Below are 22,596 nucleotides of genomic sequence, written 5' to 3' on the forward strand. Positions count from 1 at the left end.
GGGGGAAATATTACCAAAACAAACGTTATCTGATCCTTTGTCAACTTGAAATCGGTGTATACCTCCCCCCTCCCAGTTTGTCCTTGCCAACTGTGGATGCGAACTAAAAAGTCATGTTTCTTCCGCAAGCATAACTTTTTTAAACGAATTATCACAGAGGTGGAAGGGAGCCCCACAAATCAAGCAGACGTTCATGCCGTATCAAAAAAATAAATGCTTTAGTTGAATAGAGAGTATTATACACTTAAAGAGTTCCGGGTCGGATTTGATCGGAATCCGAGTCATATTTCACCTGATAAAACGGTCAAGGATCAGATAAGATTTGAACGTTTGACTGGTGAAGACAGCAGTAATATTAAGTTAACGATAGCATCACCTAACAAAACAATCTCTCTAGTGCGCTTGTGAGGTTCTGAAAAAGAAAATGCAGACCACACTTTTCCGGGTCAAACTTACACTTCTCTGGGACAATTCCGGAAATGACACGAACATCTAGAAAAAGGTGTCATGTTTTTATCCTGATATGATAAGTATCACCTTAAGAAGAACCCATATTTCCGGTCAAATCTGACCTGCATGTGACTTTTTAGAGTTTATAGATTTTATATATGGCTTCTGTTTGTTGCAGCAATTTTGGCTTTATTTTGCTTGCACTGTTTTATAGTGGAAAAAAGAGCGGAAAAACTGCAGACCTGTTTGATTTGAACTGCAGAAATGACTTGAAAACATCTCGGCCTATAGAGTAGGCCATGAGTGTAATTCAGTTTCTGTGAATTTTCTCTCCCATAGGAGTAATGAACAAACGAAAACAGGAAAACAAATAGTTATTAAGGGAAGGCTGTAAATATTGCGATATTAATTTTTCACAAGAGACCAGTGTAATGATGACTATCATTTTCTGAGACCATATACAATGTATTAAAACCGAATTATCGTCTTTTACTAACATAAAAGGATAAAGTCACATGTTAATAGTGTGCTCTACAGTGCTGTATAATATTGCTTTATATCATTTTTGATTAAAAACTTAAAAGAAGGCTTAAAAATACAGAATGAATAAGTTGCTCTATAGTGGCTTAAAAAACATCAACTACTTGACAGTGGTATCCCAGGGAGTCTCTTTGTAGTTAATTATTTGACATCCGGGAGACACTGGCCATTACAGAGACGTGTAGCCCTAATTTGTTAACTACACCATTTCTAGAGCGAATGTTACCGTCGCAAAATGCTTAAAACGATTGCTTTTTAGTATCGTTTCGGTTTGCGGTAACACCATGTGGTAATAACTGCTTAGAAGATATTTAGTTCTGAAAAGAACTTGTCCTGCTTATTATCAACTTCGCTAAGTCGTTTTTGTTCTGATAAGAACAGTCCTGTAAGTCCCGTAAGACAAGTTCTTTTAGAACTTACGATTGCTTGTCATACGATTGCTTTTTGCCGAGAATAGTACATAGTATAATTGAAAAGTTTGGGGTGTGCGGGATTTTCAAATTGGGTCATGGGAGGGTTTTTGTTGGCTTTTACTTGTGCTCAAGTCTATGGGCATGTCTCCCTAAGGCAAGCAATTAACAGTTTTGGTAATTCTTATTAACTAGCGCATGTTATGCTTCAACTGTAGAATGTAAGAGTAGTTTTTAAGTTGTACTCTGTCTGCAGCGTAATTCTCAGCAAATCAATGTTTCTGTTCTAGCTTGAATTTTGATATTATGCTGTAGTCATTGAAAAAAGGATGTTTGTCACGTCGTTCAATCATCCTTAAAATTACGCTTAAATACAAAAAGACACAAAACCACAGCAAAAAGTATACCCGACTTACAGCATGAAAGTAAAATGAAACTAATAATCGTATATTTTTTGCTATTTAATTATACCAATTTTTTGTATACATAAAATATTTTTGTCACACTATTAAAGGACTTATATATTCTGCATATAAAACATGACCTGATCTACAATGTACATTGCTGAAAGCCTTAACTGGAGTAAAATGACGAATTGACATCAAACACCAATAATTCAATTCAATTCAATTCAGTTCAAGAAGACATCTATTCCAAACTCCTTTAGAGAATACATCCATAAATAAAAGAAAGACTGGTCAATAATTGACAACTCAGTTAATATTACTGCAAGTCTGTGGCGGAAATCCGTGTCGGCGAATGGGGTGGGGATGGGGGGATAGGGGATGACCAAACTCATCAAATTACCCCGGCGTGGAAATTCGAAAGGCGGAGGGGGGGGGGGGGGGATGGACACCACATCACAATACCAGGCGCTCTTCCTGGTAAAATAGTACATCTTACGTATACCTGTACTTACGGCTTATGTGCCTTGCACCAAAACGGTTTTGTACTGTTTCTTCTCAATTTTTCAGGGCTATTTAATACAATTGGGCTGTTTTATTCTCACCACGAAAACGTGGGGATGACTCGATGGCCCATTCCCCTGATCAAAAAGTGTAGGGGGATATATCATCCCTACCCCCTTCCCCGGGATTCACGCCCCTGCTGAAAGATATATTTAAGAAAGTGAAGATTTACTCACAAAATATTTTTGTATAACAGGTCCAAAAATCAAGCCGTAAAAGATTTGACACAACAAAGAGTAACATTTTGTTACATGGAATTGCTTTTTTGGCCCCCCCCCCCCAAAAAAAATTGTGTTCTGGATCCGCCCTTGATTCTCAGTGTTTACCGAGGGCTTGCAAGAAAGAAAAAATAGAGTGTGTGGCGGATGAAACGCGAACACATAAAAAGAAAAACTTTAACTTGAATTTTAATCCGAAACTGTGAACAAGGTTTACACTCATGAAAAAGCCGGGCTCAGATTCGACCCTGAATCCGGGTCAGATTCGACCTGTCACTCCTCTGGGCTCAAAACGACAATAATTTTTCGAGTAAAGTGAACACTTTTTTTGGGTGAAATTGACACGACCCTTTCCCGGACTATGGACCAGTGTTGAAAAGCGACTCGGAGAAGTGTCATTTTGACCCGGAAAAGTGTCGGATCAAATCTGACGTGACCCGGACCGGGGTCGGGTCTTACCCGGGAATTTTAAGAGTGTATACAACGCCTTCAATCATGTCCACACCGGTACTTTCTTCCCATCAATGTTTACCCATAATATTGTATCAATCGTAGAGACATGAACCATGTCATTACAAATAACCACCTGTCCCTAGCTTTTACAGTATTTCCCGAGGACTTCACGTCGGTGTAGCAAGGCGCATCGCCGTTGTAGATAAATTGACGCCCTATCTCAACGCTGTGAGAAATGGGTGAATACGTCTGGAGGTAGTCTCTCAAAATGTCTGCATCCAAACCACCTGCCACAATCAACGTATAAATTCGGAGTTATAAACCTTTTCTATTCTTGAAATAAATTTATAATGAAAAAAGAAAAAAGAATTAGAGATGTACTGTTTTTCTTAATGATTTATCGTGTCATTCTGTTATAGGTACTTTAATTTCGTATAAAAAAAACAACTTGTGAAACACGATGGAAGTTTGTGTAAACCTTTCAAGGAAACTTCACCACAGAGGCGTTAAGTGTGAAGGAAACCGCGCCGTTTTGATGAGGGCAGGGGTGTGTGGGGGGATAGTACTTCAAATTGCACTTAATTTTAAGCGTTGCGAGGTGGGCCTTGCAATCACCGTTACCACCAAATCATCCAAAAATGAATCGATTTCACTTCAACTTCATATTTTCCTCGTACGTTGTTTAATACTACCCGAAAGATTTTCGAAAGTGTTTGCACTGTAAATCGTACCCCTTCGGACGCTTGTCTTGTCCAAGAAGGACGAGTACCCGTATTTCCCTTGCTCTATGTAGCTGTTGACCACGACTTTGTAGACAGCATCCGGACGCAGTTTTTGGTAGACGGGCACCGGGCAGTTTGCGCAGCGTACGTCCGCTGACACTACGCGCTGACCGGGCGGGCGGGACACGTCGTACACCACGCGCATTCCTGGTGATTATGAAGAAACAGGGCGATATTAAGAATCGATGCTAGGGGACACTTGAATCTTGTATCAGACACCATTATTTGGTTTCCCTACCTGTGCTCGTCTTTGTACTCAATTTTCTTGTCTTTGCACTCAAGTCTTCCCAAAATCTTGAGAAGGAAGCTCGCAGAATCGCAAAGCATTTTGTGGGTCACTCGATATACTAACAATGTACGTACATCCCGTGCACATGCGTCATATATACACACACAAGAATTTCTATACGCCCCAGGACAATGCTTTGTGTTTCCCTTTGTCCCTGTAATATACCACTCTCCCATAGATTAAGCAAATAACCGTACGATCGAGGACCGTTTTCAAAAAAAGCCCCAACGCTCGAGGACTGAAAGGATATTTTGTTGCCCCCTTTGTATGTCTGCATGTCCTCTATCGTAAAGCCATATACACACAAACGGAAGTGTTGACCTGGGTCACCGTGTAAAACATCCGTCCAATGAGAGATCAGGGGTTGTTACACTAATAGATCATTATCATAGTCTATAAGTGATAATGGTCTATAAGTGATAATGCGGCCATCTTGATTTTACCCCATTCAAATCAACGTATAACCAAAGCGAGGCTGGAAGGAAAAATAGTCTGGTTCCTTTTTGCACAAAAACCATTATCAGTCAGTACTGTTATTGGATACAGGGAACATGACTGGAACGGTGGCAGCATGATAAAGCCTCTCTATACTCACCAGCCATTTGCATCATTTGGTAGTTTATTTTGGCTTCATCCCATTCATATACCGAGTTTTCCAGCGCTTCAAGCAGGTACCTGCCTTGCAGCTCAATCACGTCTATAGTGTCCCCATATGGTATTATTTTGTTGATTGATGCGGTCGTTATATCCCCTAAACGTGAAGAAAGCCAAAGCATCGCAAGTTACATTCCATCAGTGTTGTAGTCGAGTTCATCACAAGTCCCTCGCAAATCCGGTCAAAGTACACCGTAAGTGCTTTCACAAATCCAATAACATTAAACCGTGACAGATTTGAACCAGAGCGGAGTATCCCAGTGTACCTATGGGCTCCGTGCGCTAACAAAGAGGGCGCGTTTTGACCACTTTTGAGAGCCCCGTGTGCGTACTGTACTGTACTGGTTCGCGCGCGAAGTACGCACGACTTCTTGAATGTGCCAAAGTTTACACTCTAAACTATTGTTACTTGCACTACTCTTGTGACGTCACTCTATTCAGTATAGTATAGATTAATTTCTACTTTACTGTAGGTTCTTAAAAAATAATAATCTACATTAAACTGTATATTATATAAGGAATCTACAGTTTTTGTTGTGACTAGCCTCTGCAAAAAAAAAATATATATTTTTTTGTAGTAAAATGTACGAGTTTTGGGGTATTTTTCAAAATAATTGTGCATATACCTGATTTTAATCCTAAAAAATATCGTGGAATCCACCACCCCTCCCGTACATTTTCACTGATATCGTCGCAATGCATTTTTTTGCTGCCGAGCCTTCGAGAGTTTTTTTTTCCGCTGACCGAGGCAGGTAGGCCAAAATGCGAACTTTTTCCATTGACCGTGCTAAATGTACACGCATGAGAGTGAACTACAAAAGACCTAGATACAAATGACCACAACAAAACCCTTTGTCAGATTGAATTGTGAAAATTTCACAGATGTACTTATAATGGATTATGGATGTCTTTATATGCATTATTTTATTAGCGGGTGCCGCGCGAACTAGCTGGGTGGAGTCGTATATAAAACCCTCAATAAAATTGACGAAGTTTTGAGAAGGGGTTAATGATACAGTCAAGTTTCGAAATGCATTTTATATACTGTACCAATTCGTACGATCAACTGTTAAGGGTTATATACTAATGTAGTACTTTGACCTCAAGTTGCATGTTGACCCCAAGTGGGCGTGGTAAACCTTGGTGAAGCAATTTTGCCACATTTTTCATCATCAACGTTTTGTTTTGCGTAATAGCGATACGTTTTGGACTGTTTTCATTTAGAGAAAACTAAAGTGTCAAAGAAACAAATTTGCCAAAAAAGCAAAACAAAACAAATACATGATTCCCCCCCCCATGTCAACCGTGACTTCAGAGGACTGTGACATGGGACCTGCACACACTCTTTACGCCTTTTACAAATACGTGACACACAGACAGACAGACAGACAGCGAAGGATCTTTTAATATAGGATATTGATTTTCGAAGGAAAAACAAAACAAATACAGCTGTGATCTAGATTATAGAATAGTCTGTTGAAAAACGAAAGGAAGGACATAGCAAACGAAAGGTTTACATTGGAGGAATTCGGAAGCGGATTTGAAACCATCATTAACAGAGAGAAAACCTCACCGATGTCCGCAGACGAAGCCATACTTCCGGTAGTGGTGATGCTAATGCCGACGTCACTCCAACCATCCGATGTGTTCAAGTTTGGGAACAGCATAGCGTCTGCCACAAGATTTCCTAAAGCACATTCGGCAGAGGTGCAAGCTGCAATATCTAGGTCGACAGTCGTCTGCCCGACGACCTGATTGGCTACTTCGGTCACGTGGTCTCTCCAGGGCTCCATCTCTTCCAAAATGTCCTCGTCTTTGAGTACACGTCAAAAATGAAACAAATGTAACAAGGGTAACGAAATGACACAAGTCTGAAAACCAGGTTGTCAGACTTTTACGTTTGAAATCGTATTATTGACAAATCCTCATAGTGTATTTTTTTTTCTAGAGAGTTTTCCATTGAAAGGATCACCGCAATCAAATTAATAATGTTTGAAAGCTTCTGACACCATGCCAAAATTAGTCTGACGCTATAATAAAAAAGTTTGAAAAAGGCCATAAATTTAAAAAAAATTGCTTCAACGAGAGTCGTCAACATCTCTTACACTGCCAAATTCAGAAGTAACCCTAAAACAACAACAGAAAACAAAAACCCATACAAACAGTTAATTTCGATTTTACCTTCTTCCACACTGTCATCCAACAGGATGGTGTTCCCGCCAAATCCCGTCACAGCGCCCTCATCGTCAAACGAGACACTCAAATTGCCCAGATATTTGCCATACTGCCACGCTTGGACCACCAGCACGGTTGCCGTTGGGTCGTGGGCTGGGTGAACCACTGTGGGGAAGTCACCTCTAGGTGTCTCAGTAGAGGGCTTCTCACCTTTTAAGAGAAACGAATGGTGCAACGAATCAACAAGAATATTCGCTCGTGCCCGCCGCCTTATGCCAAGGGCGCCCACTGACGGCTATTCCTTTTCTCAAGATGCGAACATTGCAGGCCAGTAAATAGACCCGAATTTGCGTACGCCGTCCAAATCACGATTTGCATGCCCTCAATTTTTCTGCTATTAAAGCATTTTGTGGCCCAGAACTTGAGGGTTTGTAAAAAAAAAAAAAAAAAAAAAAAAGGGTGGAAGCCTTGTTTTCCCTCGAGCTTGTATTTCTGTGAATTGATGTGGATGAAATGAGTCCTAAAATTGTTCTATTTTGCAATGGAGTGCAGGCATCACTTTTGGGAATGGCGATGGGCTTCAGGTTTACTTTTAGGGGTGATCGTCTTTGGATGGAAATTTCTCCCAAAAGTCATTGAGTTATCCCACCAAAATTGAAAAGAAAGTGAAAGTTGATGAAATAAGCTTTAATTTGTGGTGTGTCTCAAACACATTGGAGAGTTTTGAGTATTTCTCCTGAATTTAGGAAGTTGGCGTATTTATCACTGAGGTCTAGTTTTATAGTCATTTACTAGTCTGCAACCTGAAGAAAGTGTGGACGTGGCAAAGCATTGTGGGTAGGTCATGATCAATGCATGTCGTGCCGTGAGGGCATGGGTTAAGAGTTGATCTTCTAGCTAATTCAATGCCGTCTGTCTGTTTTTGTTGGGGTGTTTGTTGGGGTATTTGTTGGGGTGTTTGTTTGTTTGTTTGTTTGTTTTTACGAGCCATGAATTCCAAGGGGGGAAATTGGTTTTGAAGATTAACAACGAGAGGAAGAGATCTGAGCTCGACCAGATATTGCTATGTGGCGTGTTTGATTTTTTTTCTTTCGTAGCCTATCAACGAAGAGTACTCCCGGGAAAATATTGAGAAAAACTTGAGGTTGGCTCGAACAACTTGGCGCTATTTAACATCATTAATAGCACCGACAGGCAACCTCGTCCACATGGACTACTTTCAAGTTCGAGCCAATAGCTTCATCCTGCTTATCATGATATTCCGTGTTAAACTGCCTTTTTAATTTGTAAGATTATTATCTCACTGAAACTATGAAAACGATCATGTGTTTCCGATCTGGCTCCATGACGAATTGCTTCACGCATTGATAAAACCAAATACTGCCTCTGACTATTCCTCAACTAACAGACCTTATGCGTAGCCGCCATCTTTGAGGGCAATGCCTTTGTTTATTGGAATATGCACGATTAAACCTTTTGTGCATCATTGTTACTGAATTAAAACAACAAAAGATGCCCTCTTAGATGGCTGATGCGCATAAGGTCTATCACAGGGTGAGTAAAAAAAGAAAAGAAAAGAAGGAAACCCCAATGGCGACCCCTATTTTTTTTTTAAAGAAGTTCTGCATGTAGTACTTTTTCAGATCTAGGATGTGAAAGCCCAATAAAAAAGCTTTCTTTTCGTATAAAAGAATCGCTCAAATCACTCAATCCTTTTCAACACAAACACAGTTTTAAAATGTTGCCCACGGCATCATATCTAAGGTATACGTGATATTTCAGTAAAATGACATGTCCATGATATTATTGACTTGAGCAATATTGTGGCGCCATTTGAGTTATAGGCCACGATGGATGTTTGACCCCAAAAAATAGTAAATTGCCCCTTTTCAATAGGGCATTGTTAATACCTTCCCCCTTAAGTTTTTTTTTTTCATTTTAAAGTTTCATTGACGTATGCTGCTGGCATTCTGTACTCAACCTTAACAAACAGCAAGGTCATCCTGCGGCTATGCACATTCCCAAACTAATATAAACAGGGCCGGCTTTCATTTAAACTTGTCATGCCTGACGCCAATTCAAGTGTATTTTCATTTACATGAAAATACTATTCATAAAAACTAGACTGATAAAATATCCTCAACTCGCCCCAAACTTGCCATCTATCGATCATAAAGATTCAGTCCTTTAGTTGTCATTCCCTATATGGAACTGATAACACTGCAACTAGAGCCACAACGTTTGTTGAGTTGGAACTATTTTATTGGCCAGTTAAGCTGTGACTATTTTTATGAACAGAAATTCATCCGTTTCCAGTGGGACCATTTGTTTCTACTTGAACAAAATAGCATCCTTTTGGGTTAATACATTTCAGTATACATTTTATTGACACTGATGACGTCATCAATTAAAAGGTCCAAACTTAATATTAACATTTGGGTTTCTTTTCTTTCTTTTTTTAACTCACCTTATAATATTCAAGATACTCGGATAATAATTATCCGAGTATCTTGAATATTATAAGGTGAGGTTAAAAAATAGTGCTCAGTGCTACCAGTCTGGAACAAGCACTTTGCCAGATCAATTTCATTTAGTTCCAGAAATTGTTTAAGTAGAGATTGCGGGTAGCGCCATGTGGAAGAAGTGTGGTTCTGAAAACAACCGGTTGGTTGAGTGTCGAACTCGATGTTTCGGACAGTGCGCCCTGTTCGTCCTCATAGTGGAGCTGCTAAGCGAAAAATCGTGCACTTTGTGGTAAAAGCATGAAATTTGGCATGTGTGGTCAAAATGGGCTAAAAATCATTTTAAGATCGGGACCCATCCTGGATCTTGCCCATTTTGGGAGCGGAGCTTGATTTTTCAAAAAAAGGGGGTGCAAACAATACAAACTCATGAAAACTGTATTTAACATCAAATTTCCTTGTTTTTTTTACGCTTTGAAATAACTTAAACATGAAATAAGACATTCTAGCATTCTAACACCTGTTAATTTCCCCCCATTTTGTGGGCGTGGTCTAAATGGTAAAAGAGGCGGTATATATTAGCAGTTTGGTTCTAATATGGAAAACGTCATTCAGTTTGGTGGTAAAATTCTGAAAATTGGCATGTCCAATTGAAATGGGCGAAAATAATTTTTTGAGGTGAACGCATCTTGGATCTTGCCCATTTGGGGGGCGAAGCTTGATTTTTCAAAAAGGGGAGTGCAAAAAAAGAAAACTCAGAAAACTGTATTTTACATTCACTTTGTAAATTCTAACATTCTAACGTGTTATTTTCACCCTTTTGCGGGCGTGGCCTAAATATGTAAAGAGGCGGTACATTAGAGCAGCTTGATTCAAACGAGGGAAAATCATCATTTTTGCTGGTAAAAACACAACTTTTCTATCGGTTAACTATGTTTACCATACACTGTAAAGATAAGTTTAAACGGTTGCAAGACTAATTGTTGCCCTTTTGTTCACTCACCCTGTATACTTACATTGGCGGCATTTCCTAATTGTGCATGTATTATAAACACTATGGGGATCACAAGGAGAGGGAGGGGAATTAGGGGCGGCCCAATGAAGGATTTCTTGAAAGTGCTCTTCTAATATGTTTAATATATATATATATAGGCATATAAACATAAAAATGTGCACAGAATATACGTCCATTCAGGCGCGGTTCTAGAACCAATATATTTTTTTTTGGGGGGGGGGGGCTAGCACGGTGGATCCAGAACTTTTTCAGGGAGGCGTGCTGAAATGTTGACCGGTTATTTTTTCCAGACACTTAGGCCTCCGAAAATCAATAGGTGGGGAGGGGGGGGGGGAGGTTCATGCCATATTTTCAATGGGGAGCGCCAATAAAATCCTAAAATCATTCACGCTATATTAACTAATGTACCCTTGTCACAGCTATTTCTTCTTTAGGGGGAGACCGTTCGCATGTACATCACAATCCTTCTTTATGCTAATGCAATTTTTTTTTTTACGGAATTTATTTTTTTTGGGGGGGGGGGGGGGCTAGACAAAATTTTGGGGGGGCTACAGCCCCCCTAGCCCCCCCCCCCCCGGTAGAACCGCGCCTGCGTCCATTCCTTGCAGTGTGTACTGTTGGATTTATATTAGATGGATGTTGGGACTTGGGGGAGTAATGTGTTACTGACTGAAAAGGAGGGAATAATGTTGGGTTTTTTCGAGAAAATATGTAACTTCTTAAATAATGCGTTAGCAATGTCCAGTTTGCTGACGTCACGATCCTAAAACCTCACGAAGTCATTATGTTTTTCTATATAATATCTAAGGGTAAGTTTGGTAAAATTTGGATGAATGGTTTTTAAATTAAAAATAGTCTAACTTTCTTGGACGTGCTAGGGGGTGCCCTTTCAGGCGTTTTTATGCCCCGCGGCGAAGCCGAAGGGGCATACTGTTTCCGCCTTGTCCTTCCGTGGGTGGGTGGGTGTGTGAGTTTGTCTTACATTCCCTATGTGGACTTGTGAACAAAAGATGTCCACATAATGCAGGTTGTGTTAACGTTATGTGGACTAAGCCGTGTCCACATAACGTTTTGCCCTTTCTGGAAAACAGGTTTAGAGGCATTTTTGGGTTAGGTTTATCCGTAGCAGAATGAAGAGAAACACTATAGGGAATCATAGAAAAAAATTGGGTTGAAAGAGTTTTCACAGTTTAAGTAAAGTTATTTTTTGTACCGAGTTTTCTTAACTACACGAAAACAAAGGAATGTCCACACAAGGTATGTAACGTAAACCTGGGTGTGTGTGTGTCCGGACAAATCTTGTCAGCGGGATAACTTGAGAAATACTTAAACATATGAACTTCAAATTTGGTTCGTGTATTATTCTTGGTAATCCTAAGAAGCCTATTGCATTTGGGACCGAAAGGTCAAGGGTCGATGTCACAGTGGCTGAAACAATAGAAATTTTGTCAGCGCGATAACTTGAGAAATACTTTACATATGAACTTCAAATTTGGTTTGTGGATTGTCCTTGGCAATCCTAAGAAGCCTTTGCATTTGGGGCCAAAAGGTCAAGGGTCAAGGTCACAGTGGCTAAAACAAAAGAAATTTTGTCAGCACGATAACTTGAGAAATACTTTACATGTGAACTTCAAATTTGGTTTGTGGATCGTTCTTGGTCATAGGCCTATCGCATTGGGGGTCGAAAGGTCAAGGGTCAAGGTCACAGTGGCTAAAACAATAGAAATCTTGTATTTATTCTGAGATCATAGAGTTTAGGGATTAATTCATATAAAACCTACACGAACGTGTTTGCTTAATTTTCATTTATACAGATGCGAGTAAATGCTTCAAAATTGGAAGTACCAGTAAAAGCAAATGCCATGTTTTATTCATACGAACATGGTATCATTTGTACTTTATGAACTTTGTTAATATTAATTTTTCGCGATTAACATATAATAAATGCTGTAGCTTTTGCGCAGAATTATTTGCTTTATAATTTCAAGGTTGCCCCAATCCAGCCTTGTGAATGACAAGTGCATATTTGAAATCTGAAGCATTTACTCCTTTATATTCATACGAAACGTACAGATGGGAGTAATGCAAATGCCAGTTTTTATTTATACGAACTACCGTATGGTATTATTTGTACTTTTTCGCGATTAACATTAATAAATGCAGTAATTTTTGCGCATAATTATGTGCTTCCATATTTTCAAGGTAGCCCCAACGCAACCTTGAAATATGACAAGTAAATATTTAAAATTTGTAGCATTTACTCCTTTTTATTCATAAGAAACGAAGTAAACGCTTATAGTATAGCAAAAGCTAAAAGGTAAAAGTAATTATTTTCAGAATTTAGCAAACGGTTTTTAGTAAAAGTGTTTGCTTAATTTTCATTCATACAGATGCGAGTAAATGCTTCAAAATGGTAGCAAAAGCAAATGCCATGTTTTATTCATACGAACATTGTATCATTTGTACTTTATGAACTTTAATAAATGCAGTAATTTTTGCGCAGAAGTATTTTACTTTATAATTTCAAGGTTGCCCCAACCCAGCCTTGTAAATGACAAGTGCATATTTGAAATCTGAAGCATTTACTCCTTTATATTCATACGAAACGAAGTAAACGATAAATAATTTTTTTCTGGTAATGAAACCAAGGATCCTCAAAAGTGCATGCCCCAGGCACTGTAGCTCGCAAACCCCGAAAAAAAAACGTAGAGAGAAGACAATGAGAATAAATTACAGTTTTAGAGGTGGGAGGAAAACCCCAGAAGAATAGTCTGGGGAAAACCCACGGAATCAGGTAGGGACTGAAAACCCAATTCACATGTAGACCATGGGTGCCGATGCACAGCGCATTGTGCACGTAAACGGCATTGCGTTCGTCGCGTTTGATGCGCTTTTTTTGTATCTGTCCTCCAGCACGTGACCCTCCCCGGTGCCGCTTTCCGTTTCGGTTATGATAGTTTTATTTTCTGCAAACTTATAAACATGTAAAGCTTTACATTTTGCAGGCCATTTACTCAAGAGCAAATGGTTTTTAGTAAAAGTGTTTGCTTAATTTTCATTCATACTGATGCGAGTAAATGCTTCGAAAGTGGTAGAAAAAGCAAATGCCATGCTTTATTCATACAAACATATGGTATCATTTGTACTTTATGAACTTTAATAAATGCAGTAGTTTTTGCGCAGAATTATTTTGCTTTACAATTTCAAGGTTGCCCCAACCCAGCCTTGTAAATGACAAGTGCATATTTGAAATCTGAAGCATTTACTCCTTTTTATTCATACAAAACGAAAAAAACGATTATTAGGCCAAAAAAGGCTCTGGTTTCTGGTATGCGCGCGCGTCGCCATAGCCATGCGCGTCGGCAATGTAAGATGATGTCTTTCAATGTAAGATGATGTCTCAAACCACCAAACTCACTGGTTCGACTGGAATCCTGCTGCTGCACAATTTTAACGTGTTATTTCTCATAAAGTTATTTCTCATGTCTAAGTTTATTTCAAGCATGAAGAACAAAGGAAAATGGATGTTAAATACAGTTTTTCTGAGTTTTTTATTTTTTGCACTCCCCTTTTTGAAAAATCAAGCTCCGCCCCCGAAAATTGTGCAAGATCCAAGATGTGTTCACCTCTTAAAATTATTTTCAGCCCATTTTAACTAGACCTGCCAATTTTCAGGATTTTACTACCAAACCGAATAATGTTTTCTATATTAGAACCAAACTGCTAATATATACCGCCTCTTTTGTACATTTAGGCCACGCCTACAAAATGGGTGGAAATTAAGTGGTGTTCGAAAGCTAGAATGTTATATTTTATGTTTAAGTTTATTTCAAACCATAGAAAAACAAGGAAAATGGATGTTAAATACAGTTTTCATGAGTTTGTATTGTTTGCACCCCCTTTTAAAAAAAATCAAGCTCTGCCCCCAAAATGGGCAAGATCCAGGATGGGTCCCGATCTTAAAATGAATTCTAGCCCATTGGGACCCCACCTGCCAAATTTCATGCTTTTACCACAAAGTGCACGATTTCGGCCAAAAATGGACCTAAGCAGCTCCACTATCAGGAGGGTGAGTGATGATGCACAGAGCACACTGTCCGAAACGTCGTGTTCTACACTCAACCAACCGGTTCTTTTCAGAACCACACTTCTTCCAAGAATAGATTACTTTCCACATGGTGTTACCCGCAATCTTTCTACTTTATCTTATCCACCATGCAAAGCTTCAAGTCATATATAGAAATTTAGTGATTCGTATTTTATACTTTTAATATATTTTTTCAGTATTTCTTTTCTACAGCATATAGGACGAGTTAAAGGGAAGATCCAACTAGTTCCCAAGCCATGACGAGAGGGGAAAGTAGTCCCGCCACCCCAATAACTAACACCCTTCTAATTCACAGATAATACCCACAGGGCTTACCAGTGTAGAGGAGGGTCGAGTCACGGCCACTAACCACCACGTCCACGCCGACCAGTCTGCTAGCGATGTCCAGCGCCTTGTCGTACCCGGAATGCCCAACTGCAACGATCTGGTTGATACCTGAGGAAATCAGGCTGTCCACAGCCGGCTGCAGTCCTTCCACCTCGTCTATAAACGCTAGGTTACCTAGAGTGTTGTAATATGCAAACTAGGGGACTAGATTATGTGCGGAAGCGTACTGAAAAGTTTGTTTGTTTGTTTTAAATTTCCATTCATACAAAATAGTTGTTACACCAAATGATAGAATAAACGAAATAGGTTATACAAATGTTGTATCAAGAGTAGAATAATGGTATGAATGGGGCGACATCCAAGAGAAGGACAACGCCTTCTGAAGAGGAGCACCCTGTCAAAATTACAGAAAAAAAGTAAATAATAGCAATGAAAAATATACAGCGTGAGTCACAAAAGCGGAACCCAAACCCCCAAAATTACATTTCATATTTTAAAAAATATGTAGCACCAAATATAATAATGACTGGAAAGCCAATTTCATTAGCTACTTTTAGATGAAAAAAAAATTACTGACTTGCTCAATCCGTTCAAAGAATATTACCATTTAAACACAATGACCCTAAAAACCTCTTTCGTCCAAAAATGCGATTTCAAGAATCGTCGTCACAATTGTCTTCAAAAATCACCAGTCCTCCATAAACTGTAAACATGCAAGTCTATACTAGTACCATTTTTTCCCAATGTAAATATACACACTTTTTCTGTTATAATGTGCAGTCAAGCATCCGCCCTAACATAACAATATCAACGACAAAAAAGGTCAGAAAGAAAATCGAAAACCATTCTGCATAATCCCTGAGCAATTAATCAGTCTATTATGCACGACATGTGAAGCATACTATCTGGGTACTATAGAAAGTAGGGCAATCCATTTCCATCACGGTGACTTGAGTAATGATATTTTTAGACTGTGTTAAATAGTAAGCGCCTTCAGTCTAGACTGTGTCCCCGCATAAAAATACGGGGACCTTCAGTCGGCATCCATAACGACGTTTCGGGGGTTGACCACTAACTAATTATATTCTCATTAGAACCAAAAGACTTATGGCGATAAAAGATAGTATTTCTATCTACAATGTATTGGTTAATTCGTATTTGAATTATGGAGTCTTGGCATGGGGTGGTTTGATTTGAATCTACCTATCTTATACAACAGGATTGTTTCACTACAATAGAAATACATCAGGAATGCCTGCCATCATGCCAAATTTGCTCTAAGTTTAAAATTCTTAAGTTTGAAGAAGTTTATAATATTCAGATTGGTTCACACTAGTATGATTATTGTCATAAATTGCTTCAAAAAATGTAAGTTTTGATATTATTTTTCTTTGAACCAGGATATTCATTCGTATACTACCCGTCAAAGCAATCTCATCTATTTGAAGGCACATGAAGACTCGACATTGCTTTTGCTAACTACCCCTATACAGACATGTTTTGCCTACCATTGTTAATTCTTTTTTCAGAAACGACTTAGTGAACTTGACAAAAAAAGGTGTTCATGAAGCATTTAAAAGAATTGTATTTAGACAAGTACAGGAAATAGCTCTGTGCCAATCTTAATTGTTTTTCCTGTCCATTAGGAGCAAGGCAGTAGGCCTACCTGTTATCAGTTTACAGTGATATTGTATGTGTTAAACCTGTAAATGAACTATAGGCTCATACCATTTTAAGTTATGCAACCGAAATAGATTGTACCGGGTGAGTAAAAGAAGCGGAACCCAAACCCCAAAGAATATATATTTCATATTTGAAAAGATATGTAGCACCAACATAAGAATGAATGGAATGCCAATTTCATAAGCTACTTTTACATGAAAAAAATATCACCTTTTAAACGCAAACCCTAAAACCTTGTTTCGTAAAAAAAAAAACCAGTTTATTGTGTATTCTGACAGTTTGGAACAACAAAAATGACACAGAATACTTGTTTCAACAACTATCAACAACTGTAATACACAATATCTTTTTTTACAACCCTGGCAAACAATATCATTTATAAAATCCACTTTTTTACAAGACGGGCCTTCAAAAGGACTTTGTTGAATATTTTTAACTTTCAAACTGAGGTTTTATCGCTGGTGAAGTTTGAAGACAATTGTGACGACGATTCTTGAAATGGCAATTTTGGACGAAAGAGGGTTATAGGGTCATCGTGTTTAAATGGTGATTTCTTTGAACAGATTGAGCAATTTCAGCATTGTTTTCATCTGAAAGTAGCTTATGAAATTGGCTTTCCAATCGTTATTCTGTTTGGTCACGTAACACATTTTTTTAAATATTAAATATAATTTTTGGGGTTTGGGTTCCGCTTTTTTTTTGGACTCACCCTGTAGGGGATTTACACTTCTACAGCAATTGGGGGGGGGGGGGGGGTGAAAGTTCAGATATAGCGTACTCGGAATGATGTATATGTGTATATATACGTAGCTATTAACTGATGACATTTCATTCTGTTTGGGTAAAGGGAGAGGCAACGAATAACGTACCAGTGTTTGCGATATTTGGCGTTTCTGCGTAACTGTATCCAACGATGCCGACTCTCTGCCCGTTTGCGAATCGGACAACATGGTGTTTGGATAGTAAACCATCAAGATTGGGTTCTCTGGATGTATCGATGTTACTGGCTATCACTGGAAATGTGAGATTCTGGATGAATCTGGCCAAGCCTGCTACCCCGAAGTCGAACTCGTGCTGTCCGATAGCCTAAAGAGAGCACACACACAATGATAGTCTTCTTTGTTTACCCAATAGCTCAAAATGCGCGTGGTAACGGTGTGATTATATGAACATAGTTCAGTGTCATCTTAAGATTTATTTGCTTTCTAAAAATCAGTGAGGTTCGGCGATGAACAGTATTTTTTTGAGTTGCTAACTAATCAGCAATCAATTTTACCAGAGGATAATTTTTTTTTAACCTTATGGGGCAGATAGTTTCTATAAAGGTCTTAGGCTGTTCCATAAGGAACCATGTGTGTTTAACAACAACAATAAGATCAACGTAGAGAAAGTAGGCATATACAACGGCGAGCAGCTCGCTTTGTTTGCAACGATTACAAGCGGAGATCCAGCATTAATAGCATGCTGTCTTTTCTCATATTATGGGACACCCTCGAACTTAACTCCGCAGAATCCGACTTCGACTGACGACAATCTCCAAGGAAGTCCACAAGATCACACCATAAAACCTGCCGTCAAGCAAGAGTACCAACACTCATGCAATAAGACAGAACTTCGGTCCTCACATCATTGTCCCGCCAAATGTCAACAAACTGTTCACTTTACCCAAGAACTACAAGGGAATGGAACCTGCTACCACCCAACATTCGCTCTGCTCCCAATTTCAAAGCTTTTAAATAGGGAATTGAGCACCCAGATCTCTCAGCTTAGTTAACAAGGCCTACTTTAAAATTTAGTTCACTGCGCCAACCACTCCGACCCGTGCGAGATAACCACTTGGGAGGTGTTTGCGCAGTAACCACCAGAACCAGAACCAGAACATGCACATACACCATTTTCGTTTGTTGGTGATGAGATCAAAAGAAAAAAGTGGAGTTGGGCAGGACATGTCATGAGTAGAGACAACCATATATGGACCCTGAAAGTAACGGATTGGACGCCATTATCGTTGAAGAGGCGAAGAGGAAGACAGCCTAAGAGATGGCGAGATGAAATCTCTGATTTCATAGGGAAGAAATGGAAACAACTGGCAAGGGACCGAAAAGCATGGAAAGATAGTGGAGAGGCCTGCATCCAGCAGTGGATTGAATTAGGCTAATGATGATGATGATGATGATGATGATGATGGGTATACCATACAACCGGGCATGTGATCACTGTGCATAAACGAGGCCTCCTTCAATGCCGAAAGCATCGTGCAAGCTAATGTTCCAACATCTGCCTAATATCTAGCACAATGCTTTCGCCATTAAAGGGAGCCTTCGTGACAGAAGTGACAGCGTGCAGTAATTGGCCTCTGGCAGTGATATAGCTAGCAACAGACAAGTATTTTAAGAAACTGCTCACTGAATGGATTGCTCACTGTGACTTGAAGCTCGAAAAGATGTCTTTCAAACTGAAATATTTGGGTGCTGTGTGAGCATGTTGAGAATTTCAAAACATGAACACCGCCGGGCATAACTTGTAGACCCATGGCATAGATAATGTTATCAGCCTTATCATCCGACTATAATTGGCCACCCCAGTTTACGGGTATTTGACCGTTGGAAATGTTTGTTATATTTCCTTTCTCTATGGTTATCCACAAGCAGAGATGAATCATAAATGCTTCATAAAGTTCCCAATGTATAATCTAGCTGTTTGGACTCCATTGTTGTATAATCGACTCCAAACATATAGTCTGTAAAGGTTAACATGTTAAATATAAATGTAAATATAAATTGTAAACCTGCCCTATTTATGTACTTAGGCCAAAAAAAAAGTCTCCGGTTTCTGGTATGCGCGCGCGTCGCCGTAGCCATGCGCGTCGGCAAAATGAAAAAGTTTTTTTTTCAATGTAAGATGATGTCTCAAAACCGTCAAACTCACTGGTTTGACTGGAATCCTGCTGCTGCACAATTTTAATGTGTTTTTAGATTGGGTTATGGTCGAGAATAAGCTTTATGTGGCCTCTCTGGACTCCCATAAATTTGCACTAAGTTTAGTCGGGCACCATTTGCAGTCATCAGCCGACATTTGAAGCAAAAAAAATCAGGTAAAAAAAAAAAAAGCCGCGTCGCCGCACCACTTTTTGGGCAAGCTCCATACCAGAAACCGGAGACTTTTTTTTTGGCCTTATACAATGTTTTTTTCTCAAGCCGCCGTGGTTTGAATAAATGACTAAACTAGAATAGAATATGTATGGGATACAGTACTTTGTATTCGTTGGCAATTCGTCATTAGTACACACCTGTTGTAAGTGTTTTGTTTACGTGATTTTATTAAAAGCTGATTACTTTATATGTCAATTTTTAGGTTGAATGCAGTGGCGGATTTAGGGGGGGGGGGGAATTTAGGGGTCTACAACCACCCCTCCCCCTCTTGGTAGGCAGCTAAGCCCTCTCTTAACCCTAAAAGGGCCAGGGCGGAATCCGCCTCCCTCAACTTTTTTTCCGCGATAGCCTTGAATTTTTTTTTTCGCGACTCGAGCTGTTATGACTTTTTAGCCTTGACCCTGGCTTGCACATCTTTTCATACCAAAAACACAAAACATACATACCTCGGCTACGCGCCGTGAAAACTGAATTTTCCCATATACGTCGTGTACACAGAGCAGAATTACCATTCGTACATATGAATAATTAATAAGCCATAATTCCAAAATCCTTTGACCTATAGTCATGAACTTTCTTGGGTATGTTTATGATGAGTTGCTCTATGCATGTGCCGAGTTTCAAAATGTTTCCGTCCCTCGATGGCCGAGATCCCCCCCCCCCCCCCCCCGCTGAGAGATGGTCAAAATAACCCGGCCCTTTTAGAGTTAACCCAAACCAGGATCCGCCCCTGGAATGATACTGTTGTATTGAATAGCAAGTAGGCCCAAAATAAATCCGATAATCTGACAGCACGAAAAGCTCTGATAAAAAAAAGCAAATATGGGGTGGTGCCCAGGGAATGTCACGCAACGCGCGAAAACTCATTGTTTTCATTAGCGTTCATAAAATAAAGCTAATTTAAGGAGAGACGTCTATAGCATGGACAGGGGCGGCGGAAAACATTTCAAACTGGGGGTGCAACACCGAAAGGGGCACTTAATTATCCAGAATCGGGGCACCTTCCGTTGGTGTGAAAGCCAGAGAGCACTTTGTTTGGGGGGGGGACCCAAAATTTTTTTGAACCCAACAAAATGGGTCCACAAATTCACAGCGTGTGGTTCAGGGCCCGCTTAAAAGGTCCCGGAAAAAAATGATTCTAAAATGTTCTGTGGTGTGATTTGAGGCAATTTCTGACCACTTTAACCTTTTTTTGTAGGCAAAGATGGTGGTGTACGTAGTGGCTGCCTGGGGGGTGGGGGGGGGGAGGCATGGCCCCGTTACCCCCCCCCCCCCCCCCGGGCCTTCAGCACACCACACACCCTCCTCCCCCGGCAGTAATTACCTCTCTGATGGGTCCGCCCATGAATTTGACTAGTTATGTAGAGAGACCATTTTTTGTTTATCGCGAGAGGGGCACTGTTGCTTTTGATGGCAAATTTTCCATCTCGAGAGGGACACAATTTTATTATTTCGAGAGGGGTATTTGTGCTTTCGAGGGATAGTTTTGCATCTCGAGAAGGTGCACACTTGTTAATGTGAGAGGGGCACTTGTGTTTTTGAAGGGCACTTGGGTTTTTCAACCCCCCCCCCCAGGTTTGAAAGTAGAAAGCCTTTCCCTGTGCTCTTCAACAAGTTCACTTTTTTTCCCTCCTATTTAGGCCAATCAAGATTTTTCAATGTGTATGTTTTATTTGGAAAAAAAATAATCTCCTTTTTTAAATTGTTTTATTTTACCATGGCATCGTAAGAGAGCCTGTTCATGAAGTGTGCCGCTGCCAAGCCCCTGTACACGTAGAACCACATACTTCCTTGGAATTGGTGGCCTGCATCCAGCAGCAAGACGTTCTCGCTGGCTTCTCGTATATCCTCGATCTTGGCAGCTCGTCGGGCCAGCCCCCCGAAGCAAGTCCCCTGTGCCTCCAGCTCAGCGGTGCATTCCCCGCCCGATGCGCTGATGGGCTCGAATCGGGCCCGGACATCGTTGGTATGTATGATGGTCAACTCAAAACCGGCCACACCTTGCGGGTGCATCAGGTGGACACAGGCCAGCGCCAAGAGGCAAACAACCCGGAGTACTTTACGGGTAAAATTGGGGACTTTTTGCGCCATGTGTACTGGTGTCGAACGTTTCCGGCACTTAAAATCCAGAATTCGTGTATGGATCCCCAGCCCGCGGCCACAATGCAAATATTTTACAAGTGCAGTCAATGATGACTACGTTCTATCAATGACGTGCCTAGAAACATCACATGACATGGGGCAATGAACAGGCACCTGTATACAGTTATGCAGATCAGTGTAACTGAATCAAGTTCATATTTCTTGGGAGCTGTGCGCAATCGAACTACGTGTATAGTTTGTTTCCAATCACAAAATCATTATTGACCAATCACTGATGCGATCATGATTTGTTATCAAGGTAAGCCACTCCACTCCAACGGCACGTCAAATAGATACATAACAGATGAACAGACGATTCATCACGACAGCAGGATTTGCCAACATTACTTCAAGTTCTGAAGTAAAGACACGCGCAGCCATACGTTTTGCTTCGGCGACATTTTTGGGTGCCCATATTTTGTGCGCCACATCAAGATTTGGTAAACGTCGACCATGGAGGAATTTAAAAATTACATGCGTCAATCTCACCACCAACCCACCTATCTCATGCTCAGCGACTTACATTCTACCCGAGCGCTATAAAGCACAGGAGCCTGCATGTCCACACCAACCTGTGAATCGACGCGATGCTCATTTCTCCTCCAGTATTGCCAACTGTCCTCGTTTCCAAGGGTGCTATAGGGACGAATACGATTTCGCCCTCCCTTATTCCCCCTGTCATCTCAACACGCCCCACTTTCCCCATTTGTTTCGTGCTCCTTTTGTTTCGTGCTATTTGTATAGGCCTGTATCCACCCTGGCTCCTCA

The 22,596-nt window shown here is 40.2% G+C and overlaps 1 protein-coding gene across 1 annotated transcript; it reads right to left on the reverse strand.

The window, feature by feature from the left end:
- Positions 1-2,737: 2,737 nt before the first annotated feature.
- LOC119745143 (snake venom 5'-nucleotidase-like) lies at positions 2,738-21,777 on the reverse strand. The gene is made up of 8 exons (XM_038221368.1): positions 21,403-21,777; positions 17,404-17,620; positions 14,840-15,025; positions 6,946-7,149; positions 6,338-6,577; positions 4,706-4,861; positions 3,771-3,968; positions 2,738-3,326 (listed from the first exon to the last, which is right to left on the reverse strand). Exons 1-8 carry the CDS (start codon positions 21,775-21,777, stop codon positions 3,115-3,117), a joined length of 1,788 nt encoding a protein of 595 aa, XP_038077296.1. The 3' UTR covers positions 2,738-3,114.
- Between the last annotated feature and the right edge of the window lie 819 nt (positions 21,778-22,596).

The sequence above is a fragment of the Patiria miniata genome, unplaced genomic scaffold, assembly GCF_015706575.1.
Source record: "Patiria miniata isolate m_02_andy unplaced genomic scaffold, ASM1570657v1 HiC_scaffold_7, whole genome shotgun sequence".
NCBI classification, from domain to species: domain Eukaryota; kingdom Metazoa; phylum Echinodermata; class Asteroidea; order Valvatida; family Asterinidae; genus Patiria; species Patiria miniata.

Coding starts and splice junctions, on each gene's coding strand:
- LOC119745143 (XM_038221368.1), bottom strand. CDS start 21,777: ATGGCGCAAAAAGTCCCCAATTTTACCCGTAAAGTACTCCGGGTTGTT. Junction 7,150..14,839: donor CTCGACCCTCCTCTACACTG/GTAAGCCCTGTG, acceptor TTCTCTTAAAAG/GTGAGAAGCCCTCTACTGAG. Junction 6,578..6,945: donor GGATGACAGTGTGGAAGAAG/GTAAAATCGAAA, acceptor GTGTACTCAAAG/ACGAGGACATTTTGGAAGAG.